This window comes from Petromyzon marinus, chromosome 34 (genome assembly GCF_048934315.1).
Source record: "Petromyzon marinus isolate PM22_M1 ecotype Great Lakes invasive population chromosome 34, UKy_Petmar_22M1.pri1.0, whole genome shotgun sequence".
NCBI lineage: Eukaryota > Metazoa > Chordata > Hyperoartia > Petromyzontiformes > Petromyzontidae > Petromyzon > Petromyzon marinus.
In genome coordinates this window covers 11,078,100-11,099,366 of record NC_133700.1, presented here as the reverse complement: position 1 = coordinate 11,099,366, position 21,267 = coordinate 11,078,100, and the positions used below count along the sequence as shown (strand labels likewise).

Genomic DNA, 21,267 nt, shown 5'->3' with positions numbered 1-21,267 from the left:
ACCGGTGTGCTGTACTAGTCATGAATTGGAATGCTCTGTTTACGTGACAAACCTTACTAATCGGCTGTGTCGGGTGGTGGCGGGTTTAGCGACACATTTATATTTATACGATCTAACCCAAAAAAACTATTATGGATCAAAGGACCTGTGGGTATTGGGTCGTGTCCCCTGGTGTGTGTGTGGGTTTACTCGGGACACTGAGCGGTCCTCCCACGAGCATGCTCACTCAACACGGAATTTGTCAAATTACAGGACCTTTTTCAAAACGAGTCTTGACATTCAGTGAAGCTTCCTTGGCTAACTAACGACCATTATTATTATTATTAATGTTGTACCTTATTACAGCAGGATTACTCAAGTTGATGATGGAGTGGTTGCGCAGTCGTTAACGCGCTGCACTGTGATTCTGGCCACCTGAGTTAGATTCCTAGCCACGGCTTTTAACGGTGGCGAATTACATCTGAACCAGTGCGCCTCCCACCCACCCCTCCTCCTCCTCCTCCTCACCAACCCGAGCTCACCAGCGTGGTGAAGTATGGTAAAGCAACCCCCTAAACCGACACAACACGGGGAGGCCTTCGTCCAGCAGTGGATTGCTAAAGGGCTGTAAACTAACATTCTCACGGCATGCATTTCAGTTGCCCCTGAGCGACTGTAAATATCCTGATCCCGTATTCCACTCATCCCTGTTTCCATGCCTTACTCCACATAACGCGCTATCGCCGAACACAACGGGTATTTAATCAACTTACTGTGCATATGTTTAATGTACGGATATGAACACGACCCATGTTGTCAGTGGGGGGCTTTTATCAGTAACACCGGGAAATCCATTGGGAAGCGGTTATCTAGTCAGACCTCCCCCCCCCCCCACCGACTGTTGAGACTCACAGACATTGAAACCGGTTTAAGGGATTGACGCGCGTTACGACACTTTCCGGTTCAGGCTCCGGAGGGCCGTGAGACTGGAGACTGACCGCTAAACTAAAATGCACCCCGAGTTATTTTCGATGCGTCTTTGAAGCGGACTCTGTCGGCCGAAAGATTCCGAAAAACAAACCCAAAACTCCGATTTTGAGTCCACCGCACGGTAGCGACAGAGTGACGCAATTCCCTTTCACCGGGACTCATCAGCGAGCCATGCTCACTCAGCTGTCGGTATTACCCAGGCAAGCAATAATACGCCATAGAGCCATATACCAAAGCCGCATGTTTTAAAAGGGGGCCCGTATACAGAGAGAGAAAGAGACACCACACACACACACGGGCACGGTCACGCCTCCTGCGGTGTCCCAGCCACGCTACCGCGTCCCCAGTAGCGAGACAATTTACGGCTGAAGTTGTAAAAATGTACGCGGCCGTCCCCGCTCAGCGAGCGCTTGTAAAACTCCGACTGTAACGGGTCGTTTCGGCCCTGCGTCAAGTAACCCGGACTGCAATTAGCCCAAACTGCGCGCTTTGTTTACGCGCGGCAAGCGGTGGCACGACGGTTGGCGCACTGGCCGCGACGAGCCCGGCCGCACCTGAGTTCGATCGCCGGCGGCCGCGGGGGCCGAAAGCTCGTGTAGCGGGGGCCGAAAGCTCGTGCAGCGGGGGCCGAAAGCTCGTGCAGTGGCGAGCGATGATGTCCGTGAACGAAGCTCGAGGCGGTTTTAGTCAGGGAGTGCTCATCGCGCCGTGTGTACAACAATCAGCACCGGGGAGAGACGAAGGCGGCCGTGAGTAGCACGACTGTCTTACACCCCACCCCCCCGCCCGCCGCCCCCCGTGCGCCGTGACCCGGCCCTTAATAGGTGCTCGCTGACAGCGCTCGCCCAAGTGCGTTGTACGCGTGCGTGAACGGATGAGAAACTCGCGGTGTTATAACTCAACGACTCAAAGTGCTTTATGTAAAGAAGGAACGAATCCAGTTCATAGACTACCTGTATAATTAGTTCCACAGTGGCACTTGATGCAGTCACTAACATTATTATTTATCAATTAGTGTTAAATTCTTCATCATTATCATAAACATCATCATCATAGTTTAACTTATATGCAGCATAAAGCGCGTGTCGAATTGATGGCAATGAGGATTTATTTTACGCATTACTGGATTTATCATCATCACAACGCTGTAATGCAGGTGATAATTTGTCGAATTAAAGATAATCGCGGGCATTATGAATGACAACTCCATCGTCATTAAGTTCGTAGGCAACGTGTGTCGTATTATCGTGGCGCCGAACGCGACCATTATCATCTCCCCCCGTCATCGTCGACTTTGCGTGCAACGAATGCCGCGTGTCAGGGACGATGCTGGCGACGAGACGTTTCCAATCAAGCAGCAACGACTTAACAATGATGCATTACAAAATAAACGATCGTCACAGTCGTGGTGGCGATGATGATGATGATGGTCATGAATTTGACACATTGTATATCAATCGTCGTCATCAACATTGTATGCAACGTAGCTCGCGTGTTCATTTATGATGACAACGACGATAGTTTAATATCAGGCGACACAACACAGGAAAATGGCTCATTTAACAAGACCAGTACAGTCAGAGTGTGCACGGGCTGCGTAAGCATTGTGTCCGACTGCCATAGATGCGTCGCGAGCGCCAATTATATCTTAATTATCTTTTAACAATTGTAAAAACAAAACGGACACAGTTTGTAATTGTGTATGTCCAGCTGCTGAGAAGATCCTCCTCATTTTAAAACCCCACTTCTGCTTTAGCCTCGATGACAGTAGTCCATGCACGCCGCAGTATTGAGTAGTGCACGTCACATCATCAACACGTAGCCTCTTATTTACATTACCAATATATTAATTAGCGAACGTCATCTCACGCGCGATAGACTTTACATCTTTATATATATAATATATATAGCTTATACAAGGGCGCTCGTAGGGCCACGCTTCTGTATAATAATTATATGTACACACACGTGCTTAGCCTCCTGTATAAGACCGGTCAAAGTATCCATAGAGTTAGAGGGGGGGGGGGGTTCTGTCTCTGCCACGCAGTGGCCCCGCTGTGGGGTTAGTCATTGTCATGGTCCGTACATGGTGTAGCACTACATTCAGAGGCGCGCGTCCAGTTGCCCACCACCACTCCACTGTCTGCCTACCTGCTCCACTCGGCTCGCACTGCTTTTGCGTGCATCATCCAACGCCTTGGGCGCGTGTCTTCACGACCACTTACTGGGGTGGAAAGATATCGCCCGGGTTGTCTCCAGGAAGGCTACTCGTCTTCCAGGGCTATTTGAGTCCCCAGGTGCACTGGAGTCCCCAGGTAGACCCACGTAGAATCGCCGCCCAGGTAGACCGTATTCCCCAGGTACATTGAATTCCACGCAGACTCGTATCTCGGAGAATTACAGATATACTGGTTCCAGGTAGAATGCAGTTGCGTGTCGACTCGTGGTACAGCTATGCCCAAGGTCGATCAAAGTCTCAAGTAAACTTATTGTACAGATTAACCCAGGTAGACTCGCATCTTGGACAGACCCAGGTAGACTGGAATTCCAGGTAGACTCGTATCCCGGTTTCAACCCAGACAGGCTGGAGTCCCAGGTAGACAGGTCACACGTGTGCCAGGCGCACCTGTAGGGGATGGGGCATCCCCACGTGTCCCATCGCAGTCCTTCCACTCACTCCCCGCTCCGGGAACAACGCGTGCCGCACCGAGCTGGCGGCAGAACTTGTTGCTGATGAATGCTGCTGCTGATGCTGCTGCTGTTGCTGATGCTGCTGGTGGTGGTGATGCTGATGGTGCAGGTGCGCGCTAGACATCAGGGTCTGCTGTCCACTTCCCTGCATCTGCAGTGGGTAGTGGAGATGCTGTTGTTGCTGCTGTTGCTGCTGCTGCTGTTGCTGGTGATGGTGGTGATGATGGTGATGCATGAGCGGTTGGCTTTGCGGCACGTGCGTGGTGGTGGCGCCGCGCAACGCCGCAGGGCCACCACCACCGGACGAGGCGGCGGTGACCGTGGAGGTGTTGGTGGTGGTGGTGGTGGCTGCTGCTGCTGCTGCGGCGGCACCAGCACCACCACCGGCAGCCCCAGCAGTACCACCGCTACCTCGCTTGCTCCTGCCTCGCGAGCAGCAGCGAGAGCAAAGCCGCTTCCAAGAGTCCAGCGTCTTGGCCGACCAGATCCACACGCCCGACGTGATGCCTGCCACCAGGCACATGAAGTACTTGAGCATGAAGACGGCGAAGGCGGGCCGCTCTCGCTGCGCTTCGGGCACGCAGTCGCAGTTGTGGGCCCTCTCCCACGCTTCGCGGTGGTGCTGCTCGTAGAAGTAGCAGCCCACCAGCACGGCGGCCGGCAGCGTGTAGAGCACCGTGACCACGCCGATGCGCAGCATCAGCTTGTCCAGCTTGTCCGTCTTCTTGCCACCCTGCTTGATGACGCTCCTGATGCGAAACAGCGACACGAAGCCGGCCATGATGAACATGACGCCGATGAGGAGGTAGACCACCATCGGAGCCAGCACGAAGCCACGGAGCGTGTCCAAGCTCTGGTTGCCCACCGAGCAGATTCCGGCTACGGGGTCTCCGTCCACGGAGCTCATTGCGAGGATGGCGATGGACTTGACGCTGGGCAGAAGCCAGGCAGCCATGTGGAAGTACTGCGAGTAGGAGGCGATGGCCTCGCTGCCCCACTTGAGGCCGGCAGCCAGGAACCACGTGAAGGAGAGGATGACCCACCAGATGGAGCTGGCCATGCTGAAGAAGTATGTGAGCAGGAAGACGGTGGTGCAGAGCGCGGGCCCCGTGGTCTCGTAGAGCACGTGGCGCCGCTCGGGCTCGCGGCTACACGCCACGCCGTCGTGTCCCGCCACGAGACGCACGATGTAGCCCAGCGACACGAAGAGGTAGCACGACGAGATGAGCACGATGGGCCGCTCCGGGTACTGGAAGCGGCTCACGTCGATCATGAAGGTGAGCACCGTGGTGAGACTCGCGAAGAAGCACGCCACCGACCAGAGGCCAATCCACAGCGACGCGAAGGCCATCTCCTCGGCGCTGAAGTAGGGGCTGTGGCACGGCATGGCGCAGTTGGGCACCACCATGCCGACGCGTGCCTTGTTGTACAGCGGGTGTCGCTCGCTCGTGATGGGCACCATCGGAGCCTTGCACGAGCAGCCGCGGTCGCAGCGCTGCTCGCCGCGGTTCGTCTTGGCGCCCCTGGGCTGCGGCGTCGGCTTCACCGCCAGGGGCCTCCTGGTGGTGGTGGTGGTGGTCGAGCCGCCGGCGCCCTGTTCGGTGCGGTTGTCGTCCATGCACAGGTTGGAGGAGTCGCCTTGCGCGGGCAGGCGGTCGCAGTTCATGCGGTCCGGCCACGCGAATCCGTACTGGCGCATGAGCGGCGCGCAACCGGCCTTGGCCCTGTCGCACACCGCCCGACAAGGCGGCAGCGGCTTCCTGTAGTCGTGCAGACAGATCGGAGTGTACATGCTGCACAGGAAGAAGAGCAGGTCCGGCGAGCACTGGATTTCCACGAGCGGCCAGAACTGGTGCACCTCGAGGCCGGCCTCGTCCTGCGTGTCGTGGTTGAACGCGTTGGGCATGTACGTCTGGTTGTAGCCGATGCCCTTGCACATGGGCACGGATATCTCCTGGCACACCAGCTCCTTGCACGAGGCTCGGAGGGGCCACCTGGCCAGGCAGCACGCGGCCACGGCCACGCAGAGCCACCGCGGCGGGCGGCCGTGGCCGTGGCTCCCGCTCGTCATCGTGGCGGCGGCCTCGCAGAGTTGAATCTTGATTTGAGTTGGTTGGTCGAGATGACGAGGATGACGAGGATGATGGCACAGGCGCGGGTGACTAGGAGCCTATTGTGACGATAATGATGATGGTGGTGGTGGCGGTGGTGGTGTAGGCACAGGTATGATCGGCTGTGAGTTTGGGATGATGACGATGGTGGTGGTGGTGATGATGGCACTGGTGTGAGTGACTAAGAGCCCGGGATGGTGGCGGTGGCGATGATGATGATGATGGTGGCGATGATGATGATGGTGGCGATGATGATGATGGTGGTGGTGATGATGGTGGTAATGGTGGTGACACGGGGTGCCAGCCGACAACAGGTCTGCGACTGCCCCGAGTTTGTTGTCGCTGTTGCTGTTGTTGTTGTTGTTAAAGCCCTGGGCGTCCTTGCTGCTGCTGCTGCTGTCGTCGATGACAGTGACGGCGGCGGTGGGCCAGTAGCAGTCTTGAGTCGTGCCTGCGCGTGTTTGCCTGTCCCTTCGCTGCGTCGATGGTCCGCGTACGGGCTGGAGACCGGTCCTGACGCGCTCACCTTGCCATCAGGTGCGGTACATGCATCCTCGCGTGCCTCACCTGTACCTGGCCGCTGCTGTTTCTATCGCAGGACTGACACGGCCACCACACCTGTGTCTCACAGGTGTGTCGAAGGAGTCACACGCGAGAAGTCGCTTCCCGGCAGTCGTTGGCCATGTCGCCTCGGCTGCTCCAGTCCACGCTTCGTTGATTTCCCAGTGCAGGTGTGTCCGGCATCATCTTCGCGTTAAACTACACTCATCGTCGTTCGGTCAAATGCGTACTACTACTACTACAACAACAGCAGCAGCAGCTTCAACTAGAAGGAACAAGTTGCGCCGGCAATACGCCGTGCCGCGTGCGTCTTGAAAGCGAGTCGGCGAGTCGTTCCGCGAGGCGACGTCTCGCCGTTCCTCCGCCACCGTGGGAGCGCGACTCTGGTCGCCGGGCGGTGCGGTGCCAGCCAGGCTCTGCGTCGACTCCACACAGAGCGCACGGGAGAGCGAGGGGAGAGAGAGAGGAAGAGAGAGAGAGGAAGAGAGAGAGAGAGAGGCTGTCACTGACAACGCGACCCAGGGTCCGTCCCTCTCTGAGCACCTTTGGACAGAGAGAGCCCCGGTCCGATGTTGGGGGCGGGAGGGGGGTGGGCTTGCGATGCGAGAAGGGACGGGCGCGCGTGTGTGTGGGTGTGTTTGTGGGTGTGTTTGTGTGGGTGTGTGTGTTTGTGTGTGTGTGTTTGTGGGTGTGTTTGTGTGTGTGTGGGTGTGTGTGTGTGTTTGTGGGTGTGTGTGTGTTTGTGGGTGTGTGTGTGTTTGTGGGTGTGTTTGTGTGTGTGTGGGTGTGTGTGTTTGTGGGTGTGTGTGTGTGTTTGTGGGTGTGTTTGTGTGTGTGTGGGTGTGTGTGTGTGTTTGTGGGTGTGTGGGTGTGTGTGTGTTTGTGGGTGTGTGGGTGTGTTTGTGGGTGTGTTTGTGTGTGTGTGGGTGTGTGTGTGTTTGTGGGTGTGTGGGTGTGTGTGTGTTTGTGGGTGTGTGTGTGTGTTTGTGGGTGTGTTTGTGTGTGTGGGTGTGTGGGTGTGTGTTTGTGGGTGTGTGGGTGTGTGTGTGTTTGTGGGTGTGTTTGTGTGTGTGTGGGTGTGTGGGTGTGTGGGTGTGTGTATGTGTTTGTGGGTGTGTGGGTGTTTGTGGGTGTGTGTTTGTGTGTGTTTGTGTGTGTGTTTGTGTATGTGGGTGTGTGGGTGTCTGTGTGTGTGTGTGTTTGTGGGTGGGTGTGTGTGTGTGTATTTGTGGGTGTGTGTGTGTGTTTGTGTGTGTTTGTGGGTGTGTGGGTGTGTGGGTGTGTGTGTGTTTGTGGGTGTGTGGGTGTGTGTGTGTGTTTGTGGGTGTGTTTGTGGGTGTGTGGGTGTGTGTGGGTGTGGGTGTGTTTGTGGGTGTGTTTGTGGGGGTGTGTGTTTGTGGGTGTGTTTGTGGGTGTGTGGGCGTGTGTGGGTGCATGTGTGGGTGTGTGGGTGTGTGTGGGTGTGTTTGTGGGTGTGTGGGTGTGTGCGTGTGTGGATGTGGGTGTGTTTGTGGGTGTGTGTGTGTTTGTGGGTGTGGGTGTGTGGGTGGGTGTGTGTGTGTGTGTGTGTTTGTGGGTGTTTGTGGGTGTGTGTGTGTGGGTGACTTTGTGGGTGTGTGTGTGGGTGTGTGTGTGTGTGTGGGTGTGTTTGTGGGTGTTTGTGGGTGTGTGGGTGTGTGGGTGTGTGGGTGTGTTTGTGGGTGTTTGTGGGTGTGTGTGTGGGTGTGTGTGTGTGTGTGGGTGTGTTTGTGGGTGTTTGTGGGTGTGTGGGTATGTGTGTGTGTGGGTGTGTTTGTGGGTGTGTGGGTGTGGTTGTGTGGGTGTGTTTGTGGGTGTGTGTGTGCGTGTGTTTGTGGGTGTGTGTGGGTGTGTGTGGGTGTGTGGGTGTGTGTGTGGGTGTGTGGGTGTGTTTGTGGGTGTGTGTGTGGGTGTGTGGGTGTGTTTGTGGGTGTGTTTGTGGGTGTGTGTGTGGGTGTGTGTGGGTGTGTGGGTGTGTGTGTGGGTGTGTTTGTGGGTGTGTGTGTGGGTGGGTGTGTTTGTGGGTGTGTGTGTGTGTGGGTGTGTGGGTGTGTGTGTGTGGGTGTGTTTGTGGGTGTGGGTGTGTGGGTGTGTTTGTGGGTGTGTTTGTGGGTGTGTGTGTGGGTGTGTGTGTGGGTGTGTATGTGTGGGTGTGTGGGTGTGTGTGTGGGTGTGTGGGTGTGTGTGTGGGTGTGTGGGTGTGTGTGTGAGTGTGTTTGTGGGTGTGGGTGTGTGGGTGTGTTTGTGGGTGTGTTTGTGGGTGTGTGTGTGTGGGTGTGTTTGTGTGTTTGTGGGTGTTTGTGGGTGTGTGGGTGTATGTGCGGGTGTGGGTGTGTGGGTGTGTGTGTGGGTGTGTGTGTGCGGTAACGCCCGCTGTGCGTGTCTCCGTGCGCGTGTGTGTGTTCAGTTGTGTGCGTGTCTGTGTGGGGAGTGGTGGCGCAGCGGTTAGCGCAGCGGCGCTACGAACCCCGGCCAACATCAGTGACACTCATCTGAACCGGTCCTGGGCCTCTCCTAGGTCGACTCAGCCTCAAATGAGTACCTGGCGCGGTGTGTAAACATCGCCACTGGGGAGACAAAGGCGGTCGCGTGTGGTGTTGGCCACCCACCCCCTCGTGTGCCGTGCCGGCCTTCATAGGTGCCCGCTAACAGCACTTGGCCTAAAAGTGTGACAAGGTTCTATGTGGGATCTCTGTGTGTGTGCGTGTCTCGGTGTCTGTCTGTGAGTCTGTGTATCTACGTGTGTGTGTCTGTGTTCGCGAGTCTGTGTCTTTGCGAGTGTGTCTGCACGTGTGTGTTTTACGGTGTATATTTGTGTGTTTGAGTATAACCGTGTGTATATATGAGTATCCTTGTGTATTTTGGCGTGTTGTGTGTGTGTTTTAGCTGTGCATCAGCGTTACTGCCGCCTGTGTGCGCGTATTTGCGGTTGGTAAACATCAGCACGGGGGGAGACAAAGGCGGCCGTGCGTGGTGCTGGCCACCCACCCCCTCGTGTGTGCCGTGCCGGCCTTCGTAGGTGCTACTCGTGAACAGCACTTGTCCCAACAGCCTGTTGAGGCTATACGGGGGATCTTTGCCTTATCGCGTGTGTCAGCGTGAACGCGCGCGTGTGACCCGGTGCCTGTGTATCTCTCTTACAGTGGCGGTGATGATGATATGAATAAAATAATTATTGTTGTGGCGTTGCTGATGTATTTACTTATTTGTCCCTTGTTTAGCGTTACGTGTAAAGCGAGGCGGGCAGCAGCAGAGTTGTGGCCCCCGAGGCTCTGAACGTGAGCCGGCCATTCAGCATTTCAGCAGAGGTGTCCCTGGTGTGTGTGCGTGTGTGTGTATGTGTGTGTGCGTGTGTGTGTGTGTGTCAGTGTGTTTGTTATTGTGTCTGAATCTCTGTCTGAGTGAACAGCACTGGCCCCAACAGTCTGTGTAGGCTATACGGTGGTGGTGGGTGGGTGGGTGGGGGGGTCTTTGTGTTAGTCGGCGTGTGCGTTCATGCGTTCGTGTGTTCATGCGTTCGTGTGTTTTTTAGTATGCGTGAGTGTGTGCGTGTGTGGGGGAGCGGTGGAGCAGCGGTTAGCGCGCTGCGATCTCGGCCACCCGAGTTCGATTCCCGATCACGGACAACACCAGTGACAATTATCTCAACTGGTCCTGAGAGTCGCCTAGATCAACTCAGCCTCAAATGAGTACCTGGTGCGGTGCGTAGTAAACATCGTCACTGGGGAGACAAAGGCGGCCGCGCGTGGTGTTGGCCACCCACCCCCTCGTATGTCGTGCCAGCGTTCGTAGGTGCTCGCTAACAGCACTTGCCCCAAAAGTCTGTTCGGGCTATACGGGGGATCTTTGTCTTGTTTGTCATTGTGTTAATGTGTACCTGGGCCAGTGTGTGTCATGATGTTCGTGTGCTACTGCGTGTGTTTGTGTGTTGCGAGTGTGTGTCTGTCTGTGTGCGTGTGTTAATGTGTCTGTGAGGCTGTTTGTGTCAATGTGTTAGTATGTATGGGTTAATTAGTGTGTGTGTGTCAGTATGATTGTCAGTGTATCATTGTGCCTGTGAGTGTCTGCGAGTCTGTGTGTGTCTGTGAGTGTGGCACTGCTTCTAGTCAGTGTGTGTGTGTGTCTTTTGTAAGTGTTTGTGTGTCTATTTGTAAGTTGGTCAATGTGTGCCTATCCATGTGACATTGTATCTGCATGTATGTATCTACATGTCTGTGCGACTGTCCGCCTCTGTGTATGCGTGTCCACGTGTCAATGTGTGTGTGTCACTGCGTGTCAGCTTGCGTCTGTGTCCGCCCGTGCGTCTGCGTCGTTACTCGGTGTGCCTGTGAATCGATCTTCGTGCCACTGTGTCAGTCTGTCTGTCAGGCGCCCCAACTTGCCTACAAGCTAAATCTGGCGGCACCCTATGTTTGGCTTGTCATATTAAATTAGCCATGCCCTGCACGCCTCGTTAATGCATTGCAATATAGCTAATGTCAACATGTGTGTAGCAGTTTCTATGTCATAAATATTCTGTTTAGATCTGGTGGTTTCAGCAGCTCCAGGCGTCATCACATCTCGATCTTGTTCATATCCACGGTAAGCGCAGCGTAAAACCGTGGCTTTACATTTAGAGTGTTCTATCCCATGAAATGAAACGTTTTGGTTTTATTAAAATCTGCAGACGTAGATGATAATTATTTCCGTGCGCTATGCGGGGCCTCCTTTTAGACACAGTATGACCGCACGCTCAGCGGTGAAGACTGATGGTGCTCGCGCTGTTTAGCGAGCATCTGTTGAGGCACGCGCGTCAGAGTGCGTGATGACCGAGCAGCGACACGCAAATATAACCAGGTCGCCTTTGTCTTCCTCGCAACAATATTGACAACGCCTCACCCGGTGCTCATCTTTTTTTTGCTGAGTAAACCTACAGGAGGCCCAGGCCAAGCTCGGATATTAAATTTGCACACCGGTGCAACGTGATGCATCACGGACAAGGCATTGAACTTGGGTGTTCAGCATGGTAACAGTGTGTGGAACATTGCAACATTGCTCCACACGTCTGTTGGGACTATACGCCTACGAGCAATTCCGTGAATTGCCATGATTTAGGCTCACGATTACGTTCAAGATTTGACTATTGTTTTTCTCCTTTTGTATGGTTTAAACAAATAAAATCTGACTTTGCGATTTTATTTATTCCTCTATCCTGAAGAGGATACAATTGGCATATAAGTTACATCATCATCCATGATCAATCCACTGCTGGATTAAGACCTCCCCAAGCTGCCACAATCTCTCACGATCCTGCAATATAATAACGTGCACAAATTGTAAATAATTGATTTTAGTGTGCATGATTGTAAGCATGCATTGAGCAATAATTGATACATTTATAATTACACGCCTAATCTGCACGCAGGTATCCACTGATACTTTTTGCTGTTCCATATACAACGTGTAGTCTGACTTGGATTAATCAATATTTCACATTTTATAGAGGTCAGGATGTATGTTTTGTCAATTCCTTGATGACAAAATAATGTTATAAGTGCCAAGAAAGCTTCGCTGAGTCTCACGACTCTTTGTCATGCGGGTTGTGGATTCTGACGTTTGGCCCAATTTAATTCGCGACAAAACCCCGCAGCAGCTGGAGACAACCCATCACGCGCATACACGGGGAGGGACACCGCTCTCCCGTCTCCACACGGATGGATTAAATTCACTCGGTGTCATACCGGTCACTCTGTAGTCCAGTCGGGGCGTCTGGATCGGAGGGGGCAGGCGTATAGAAGAATCATCGTACAATGTCGCGATTCACCAACGCTCCCATCAAAAGCGCTGCATCACAGCAGATGTTGCGTCTCCTCTCCGGGCTCGCACGATCACTTTAAGTAATGATTCATTCGTGTGTGGGGTGCGTGTGGTGTGTGTGTGGTGTGCGTGTGGTGTGCGTGTGGTGTGCGTGTGGTGTGTGTGGTGTGTGTGGTGCGTGTGTGGTGCGTGTGTGGTTTGTGTGTGGTGTGTGTGGTGTGTGTGGTGTGTGTGTGGTGTGTGTGTGGTGTGTATGGTGTGGTGCGTGTGTGGTGTGTGTGTGTGGTGTGTGTGTGGTGCGTGTGTGGTGTGTGTGTGGTGTGTGCTGTGTGTGTGGTGCGTGTGTGGTGTGTGTGTGGTGTGTGCTGTGTGTGTGGTGTGTGTGTGGTGTGTGTGGTGTGTGTTGTGTGTATGGTGTGTGTGTGTGGTGTGTGTGTTGTGTGTGTGGTGTGGTGTGTGGTGTGTGTGTGTGGTGTGTGTGTGGTGTGTGTGTATGGTGTGTGTGGTGTGTGGTGTGTGTGGTGTGTGTGTGGTGTGTGTGTGGTGTGTGTGTGTGGTGTGTGGTGTGTGTGTGGTGTGTGTGTGGTGTGTGTGCGGTGTGTGTGTGGTGTGTGTGTGGTGTGTGTGTGGTGTGTGTGGTGTGTGTGTGTGGTGTGTGTGGTGTGTATGGTGTGGTGTGTGTGTGGTGTGTGTGGTGTGGTGTGTGTGTGGTGTAGTGTGTGTGGTGTGTGTGTTGTGTGTGGTGTGTGTGTGGTGTATGTGTGGTGTGTGTTGTGGTGTGTGTGGTGTGTGTGTGTGGTGTGTGTGTGGTGTGTGTGTGTTGTGTGTGTGGTGTGTGTGTGTGTGGTGTGTGTGTGTGGTGTGTGTGTGTGTGGTGTGTGGTGTGTGTGTGGTATGTATGTGTGTGTGTGGTATGTATGTGTGTGGTGTGTATGGTATGGTGTGTGTGTGTTGTGTGTGTGTGTGGTGTGTATGGTATGGTGTGTGTGTTGTGTGTGTGTGTGGTGTATATGGTATGGTGTGTGTGTTGTGTGTTGTGATGTCGTTGTGCTTAATGCACTAACGTGGTGACTCGAGTTCGATTCCGGCTCACGACGAATAAACAGTGACCGGTTATCTGAACCGGTCTTGGGCCTCCCCTAGGTCGACTCAGCCTCAAATTAGTACCTGGTGTGTTGCGTAAACATCGCCACTTTGGAGACAAAGGCGTCCGGGTTTGGTATTGGCCACTCACCCCCTCGTGTGCCGTTTTGGCTTTCGTAGGTGCTGGGTAGCAGCACTTGCCCACACAGTCTGTTAAGGCTATACTTGGGGGGGGGGGGGTATCTTTGTCTTTGTCTTTTTGTGTGTATTGTGATACACACGCAACACGCGCGTGCATAATTTATGGAGTTGCACAAAGAGCGGGGCCCACTTTACGGCCGGGCTCGCGGTGTTACCGGATTAATTATTGGGACGCGACTTATTGCCGCGCCTGACGAGCACGGCGTATCCCGAACCTCCCACTAGCACGGTTGCCTTCGTATGGTGCGAAAGAAGTCCAACACACAGACATACAACACAGACATACACACACAGCCCAGCTACGACTCTCTCCCGTGGACTTGCACCTCGCTGTGTTAATCATTGATGGGCTGTGCGAGTCCTGAATCATTGTCGCTATCACGGTGATAATCGTTATCACAACTGGTTTGTAATTTAATTGTCATCGTTGTTCGTCGTCGTTATCACAACTATGATTAATTTAAATTACAAGCCATCTCGAGAATCATGTAATAATCTGCCACGGTGGCTATGAGATGTTAACTACCTCGCCTTGTATACAGGAGGTCGTGGGTTCGATCTCAACCCTGACGCCTGCTGCTGTATATTTGGAGTTTGCGTGTCTCTCTCCCCGTGGTCGTGTGGATTTTTCTCGGGGTCTTCCGGGTTTCCCTGCACATTTAGAATCAACATCGCGACTTTAGAGTTTTTGGCTGCTATACATTTTGACATGATAAGCCACTTCGCTGAGCGATAATTTATGGCCAGGTTGCTTCTGAAAAATAAGCTTATAGCTCGGTGGGCCTTACCGGCTAAAATTAAAAATTGTTTAGTTTTAGTTTAGTTATCTGCCATTAAATAATCACTAGTTGTTTCACTAATCGTAATGAGTTATTTCAATCTCAATTGTCAAATCTTCTCAGTGTATAACCATGAGTCATTAAATTCATAATTGTTTTAATCATCTCTATAATCATGAGTTATTTCAGGAAAAATCATCATCATCATAAACCCTAACAATCTTCCTTCTCGACATCGTTCATATTTGTCATCGATCATTTTGAGAATCATTCGTCATGTCAACCATTTTCATTTTTGATGATCGCGTCAATAGCCACCAAGATCTCAACCGTGACCGTTAAGCTAACTCGACTGTCATCTTCACAAATAGTCATCATCACGAGTCCGAAAACGTGGCAGGACCCTCATGAACAACAGCCATGAGACACAGTGTGAGGCATTCCGTGTTAAAAATGATAATAATGGTAATAAAACACAATAATCTGTAGAATCAGTAAAAATTGTCGGTGGGATCTCCTTGTACAGTGAGGGAAAAAAGTATTTGATCCCCTGCTGATTTTGTACGTTTGCCCGCTGACAAATAAATGATCAGTCTATCATTTTAATGGTATGTTTATTTGAACAGTGAGAGACAGAATAACAACAAAATCCCAAAAAAAACGCATGTCAAAAATGTTATAAATTGATTTGTATTTTAGTGAGGGAAATAAGTATTTGACCCCCTCTCAATCAGAAAGATTTCTGGCTCCCAGGTGTCTTTTATACAGGTAACGAGCTGAGATAAGGAGCACACTGTTAAAGGGAGTGCTCCTAATCTCAGCTTGTTACCTGTATAAAAGACACCTGTCCACAGAAGCAATCAATCAATCAGATTCCAAACTCTCCACCATGGCCAAGACCAAAGAGCTCTCCAAAGATGTCAGGGACAAGATTGTAGACCTACACAAGGCTAGAATGGGCTACAAGACCATTGCCAAGCAGCTTGGTGAGAAGGTGACAACAGTTGGTGCGATTATTCGCAAATGGAAGAAACACAAAAGAACTGTCAATCTCCCTCGGCCTGGGGCTCCATGCAAGATCTCACCTCGTGGAGTTGCAATGATCATGAGAACGGTGAGGAATCAGCCCAGAACTACACGGGAGGATCTTGTCAATGATCTCAAGGCAGCTGGGATCATAGTCACCAAGAAAACAATTGGTAACACACTACGCCGTGAAGGACTGAAATCTTGCAGCGCCCGCAAGGTTCCCCTGCTCAAGAAAGCACATATACATGCCCGTCTGAAGTTTGCCAATGAACATCTGAATGATTCAGAGGACAACTGGCTGAAAATGTTGTGGTCAGATGAGACGAAAATGGAGCTCTTTGGCATCAACTCAACTCGCCGTGTTTGGAGGAGGAGGAATGCTGCCTATGACCCCAAGAACACCATCCCCACCGTCAAACATGGAGGTGGAAACATTATGCTTTGGGGGTGTTTTTCTGCTAAGGGGACAGGACAACTTCACTGCATGAAAGGGACGATGGACGGGGCCATGTACCGTCAAATATTGGGTGAGAACCTCCTTCCCTCAGCCAGGGCATTGAAAATGGGTTGTGGATGGGTATTCCAGCATGACAATGACCAAAAACACACAGCCAAGGCAACAAAGAAGTGGCTCAAGAAGAAGCACATTAAGGTCCTGGAGTGGCCTATCCAGTCTCCATACCTTAATCCCATAGAAAATCTGTGGAGAGAGCTGAAGGTTCGAGTTCCCAAACATCAGCCTCGAAACCTTAATGACTTGGAGAAGATCTGCAAAGAGGAGTGGGACAAAATCCCTCCTGAGATGTGTGCAAACCTGGTGGCCAACTACAAGAAACGTCTGACCTCTGTGATTGTCAGAAAGGGTTTTGCCACCAAGTACTAAGTCATGTTTCGCAGAGGAGTCAAATACTTATTTCCCTCGTTAAAATGCAATACAATTGATAACATTTTTGACATGAGTTTTTCTGGATTATTTTGTTGTTATTCTGTCTCTCACTGTTCAAATAAACCTACCATTAAATTTATAGACTGATCATTTGTTTGTCAGTGGGCAAACGTACAAAATCAGCAGGGGATCAAATACTTTTTCCCTCACTGTAAATATGGATTTTCTCCAGAGTAGTGGCATGGTGGTTCACGTTGGGCACCATGAACCCAGCCACCTTATGGATTTTCTCCAGAGTAGTGGCATGGTGGTTCACGTTGGGCACCATGAACCCAGCCACCTTATGGATTTTCTCCAGAGTAGTGGCATGGTGGTTCACGTTGGGCACCATGAACCCAGCCACCTGAGTTGAATTCCCAGCCATAGCTCACATCAGTGGCGAGTGAAATCTGAACTTGTCCTGGTCTTCCCATAGGTCCACTCAACCTTAAATGAGTATCTGGTGCGGTGTGGAAACATCGGCACTGGTGGGGGGGGGGGGGGGGGGGAAGGGGGGCGATGACCAGGTACACTGGTCCTCTTCGCCAACCCGCGCTGACCAGCGTGGTGAAGTATGGTCAAACAACCCATATAATAACAAACAAGGCAAGGCGAGAGAGAGGGGAGGCCTTCGTCCAGCAGTGGACTAACAAAGGGCTGAACGCAACATTTATTATTTATTATAAAGATCCTTTTAAACGACTGCTCCGAGATTCCTTCGCGGAAAAACAAAAGGAACGAGGCCAAAGAAAACACTCGCACACACAGAGAGAGAGAGAGAGAATGTTATTCCTGTCCCTGGGTGCTGCTGCGAGTCGCCTCCCGAAACCTCGGGCTGGTGAGCACGTCCGCCTGGCGCGACGAATCTCGATCGGCGTTCTCGAGACGTCCGTAGCGGCGCCGTGCGTCGACGGTTCCCCACGCGCGTTTTCTAGCACCGCTGTCTACATGGTGGTCCAGATGTCTTGTGACACCCCCCCCCCCCAATTAATTGACCCCAAACACTCCCCCCCCTCGCTTTGATTTAATAATTCTGTTTTAAATAAACCTTACTTCGAGAAATATTAGGTTTTAGAGAATAAAATTGGGGGGGGGCGAGGGGGGGTCACGAGACATCTGAACCACCCTGTATACCCCCCCCCGCCCTCACCCTAAAGAATATCCTCCAACGAAACGCGGTGACTTCCCGTGGGCGAGTGCGCGAACTTTCCCCCGCTGCGTCCACGTCGTGAAGAGTCTCACAGAGTCAGCCGCGACCGCGCGGCGTCCCTCAATGCCGTGTTGGTCGTCTGACCGCGCAGCTTTGCTGTGACAACAACCGGGCATTGCTCGCCCCCCCCCCCCTCCACCCTCTCTCCCCACCGCCACGAGCTGAACCACATTCGATGAATTGTCACGATTCGGAGTCACGGTTCGATGCAGGAAACCATTCTCTCCCCCCCCCCGCCCGCCCCCCTTTGTGTCTCCTTTTGTCCAGTCTTGAATGTGCTCCGTCTCGCGTGCGTGCGTTGTCCGCTCCGCACGCACGTTGTCTCTCTAGTTTGTACTGCTCGCCGTCGTCACGGTGTGCTCCGCGAGGTCTCCTCTCTACCGTCTGTCTCCTGTTGTACTTCTCGTTTGGGCAAGCGGTGTCATGACCTGGCCTGGGCCTCTCCCGAGCTCGACTCGGCCTCAAATGAGTTACCCGGTGCGGTGTGGACACTTCCCCACTAGGCCGGGCATGGTGCTGGCCACCTACGAACCCTCGTGTGTCATGCCGGCCTTTACAGGTGCTCGCTAACAGCACTTTCTCCAAACGTCTGTTAAGGCTGTACGGGCGGGGGGGGGGGGGGCTCTTTGTCTGTTTTGTGTCTACACAACTTCTCCTTTCGTGACCTCTGCGTAATGTGGCACGAAAAGGTGACACTTTATCGTGAGCTAATGCGGGATAAAGTCCCCCACTTTGCATTTAGTGCCTGCCCCGAGCATCTTTTGTACATTTTTGAGATGTGGCCAGGTTGATAACGTACATCCGTGTTACTCTGTAAAGGGGGGGGGGGCGGAGCGGTGGCGCAGTGGTTAGCGCACTGCGCTGTGAACCCAGTGATCCGAGTCCAGTTCCCGACCACAACTAACATCGCTGGCGATCGATATCTAAACTGGTTCTGGATTCCCCCCACCACTTCTCCCCCAGTCCACACTGACCCGTGTGGCGACACATGGGCACACCACCCCCACAACCCCTGACACCGAGTGCACGGCCTTCATCCAGCGGTGGATTGACCACGGGGAGTGCGGAGCATCTGAGTCGTTTGAAATATAGAGGGGGTATTTGGTGAGTTACGGTCGCGTTATTACAGCTTTTCCCTTCCGCGATTCAACGATAACGGCAGAGCCACAAAGCAGAATTCTGTTCGCAATGTGGTTCCAAAATAATTTCGCTGCACTCAAAGCGAGGCCTTCATCCAGCAGTGGACATTACTTGCCTGACGCTCGCCGCTGACGGGGAAAGCACGGGTGGGGAATCGAACCTTGAGACATCCACGCGAGGAGCAGTGCGGACGCAATCCGTGGGCCACAACCCCTGACCCCGTAGCCGACCCCAAAACGACAAAATCCCACTCCGTCATCATTTGCCGTGTCCCGTGGAGTTGGGCTTGTAAGCAGCTGTCTGTCGTGTCTCGAAATGTGCGGGAAGCCTCCCCACCTCAGATTTAGCCCGCGAGCTAAGAAGCGTCACAACGCGAACGCGATGATGCCCCCCCGCCCGCCCGCTTGCGGCCAAGGGACGAATCGCCCAAATCTCACAAGCTAAGTGGAAGTTTAGCCCGGTGGAGTGCTTGGATGGGTGACCTAAGCCAGGATTTTGCCAGGTGTTTTAGGAGTAGAGGGCTGCGGAGGTGTGGCCAGGAGGTGGCAGGGCTGGGTGGCAACCATCTCTTGGTGGGTTCGTGTGGTGGGCTCCCAGATTCCTCCCACGTGAAGCCAGTCGCTCATCGGTGGAATCGGTGAAACAGCCCAATGCAGGACCCTGCGTGAAATTAGTGTTGGTACTCGCTGTGGCTTTCCCGGGTAAGTAATTGTCATTGTGGTATATTCTGAAAGTGGCAGGGCCAACGGCGTTTAGTGAGCAACCTTAGGTTGTAATGGATCATGTGTAAGGGGGTTGTGTGGTTAAAACCATGCCCAGCACGGCCGCCTTTGTCTCCACCGTGCTGTAGTTTACCCACAGCATCAAACACTCATTCAAGGCTGAGTTGACCTCGGGGAGGCCCATAACTGCTTTAGATATCACAAGCCACTGATGTTGGCCGTGTCTGGAAATCAAATTCAGGTCGCTGGGTTTGTAGTGCAGTGCCCAACCGCTCTGCCACACTGTGACACCACGTGGCACACACATATATAGCAAAGTTCTACTAGTGAGCACCTATTAAGGTCAGCGCGGTACATTAGGTGGTGGGTTGCCAGCATCATATCCGGCCACCTTTGTCTCTCCAACGTTGATGTTTTAGGCACTACACCAGGTACTCATTTAATGTTGATTTGACCTAGAGGAGGCCCAGTATCGGTTCAAATATTCGCTAGCCATTGGCCGTGAACGGGAATCGAACTGCGGTCGCCCGGTTCGTAGCACAGTGCCCTAACCACTACATTTATTCTCACTATATATACGCAGAAATACAAAACAAAGATCCCCTGTATAGCCTTAACAGACTGTTAATGCAAGTGCTGTTTGCGAGCACCGATGAAGGCCGGCACGGCACGCCAGGGGGTGGGTGGCCAGCACCATGCCCACCCGGCCGCCTTTGTCTCCCCCCCGTGGCGATGTTCACTACACACCGCACCAGGTACTCAATTGAGGCTGAGTCAAACTAGGGGAGGCCCAGGACCGCTTCGGATAATCGTCACTGGCGGCGTTGGCGGTGAGCAGGAATTGAACTTGGACGGCCGGGTTTGTAGTACGGTGCCCTAACCACTATCCCACCGCTCCTCACACACACATGCACGGATATTCACTGTGTGTGCCCTATATACAGAAGTGTGTGGGGTGTTGGTTTATTCTCGTCTCTTTTCGTTGTCATCTCATAGCACGGTGCATTTTTACTATTTCTTTAGGGTGTCGTAGTTTGGCTTAAAGAGCCGTTGGTGTTTCCGCTGACGTTTATAGATGGGGAGTCCCGGTAGGCGCCTCATATAGTCGTGGTGGTGGTGGTGGAAATGATGGTGGTATATTGGTGGTGATGCTGATGATGGCGTGTGTACCTGGTGCGGTGTGTAAACCTCGCCACGAGGGAGACAAAGGCGGCCGGGCGTGCTATTCTGGCCTTTATAGGCGCTCGCTAACAGCACTTGCTCCTGCAGTCTGTTACAGGCTATACCGGGGAATCTTTGTCCTTGGTGCTGCTGATGATGGTGGTGGTGGTGGTGATAATCATTTTAGTGGTAGTGGTGCTGATGGTTGTCGTATTGATGATGATGGCGGCGATGATCGTCACGATGTTGGCGCTTAGTTATTGTGGTGGTGGACACGAGGCTTGCGGTGATGGTGTCAGTGATGGTGGTAGTCGTGGTGGTGGTGGTGGTAGTAGTGACGACGGTGGCAATTGCTGGTGGCGATGCTGTTTGGTCATGGGCGATGGTGTTGGCAGTGGCCACGCTCACTCCTGCATGGCGTGCGCTTGGTAGCCCACGCGAGGCGTTTGTTCCTTGTCGTCGGACAAAAGCGGAGGGGGGTTGAACAAACTCGTTTGGGTGCTGCGAGAATGCTCCTGTTTGTGCAGGGGATTCGCTCAAGTGGCCGGATTTTGAAAGCACAAACTTTTGCGTGTGGCTTCATCGCTACTGGAAAGTGCCGACTTCTTCTCGTTTTTCCGTCACTACGTCCACCTACGCAACATTTTTGTTTGTGCTAACTGCCCCGGTAATGCCAATAAAAGCCGAATCGTCGAGACTTGTTATTTTGGTCGGCGATGAGCAGTCGGTGGCTTTAAAATAAAAAAAAAGTGTTTCACCAATGGTTTTAATCTACAATTGAAGCTTTCGTGACTGCAGGAATTACTATACGAATTGTTTCTTTCGGTAAAGTCACGTATGTAGAAATAAAATAATTTGTATTTCTACATAC

General features: G+C 52.7%; 1 protein-coding gene across 1 annotated transcript; it reads right to left on the bottom strand.

The window, feature by feature from the left end:
- Positions 1 to 1,860: 1,860 nt before the first annotated feature.
- LOC116948707 (frizzled-5-like) lies at positions 1,861 to 6,928 on the bottom strand. The gene has a single exon (XM_032965679.2). The coding sequence runs from the start codon at positions 5,729 to 5,731 to the stop codon at positions 3,575 to 3,577; it is 2,157 nt and encodes a 718-aa protein (XP_032821570.1). The 5' UTR covers positions 5,732 to 6,928; the 3' UTR covers positions 1,861 to 3,574.
- Between the last annotated feature and the right edge of the window lie 14,339 nt (positions 6,929 to 21,267).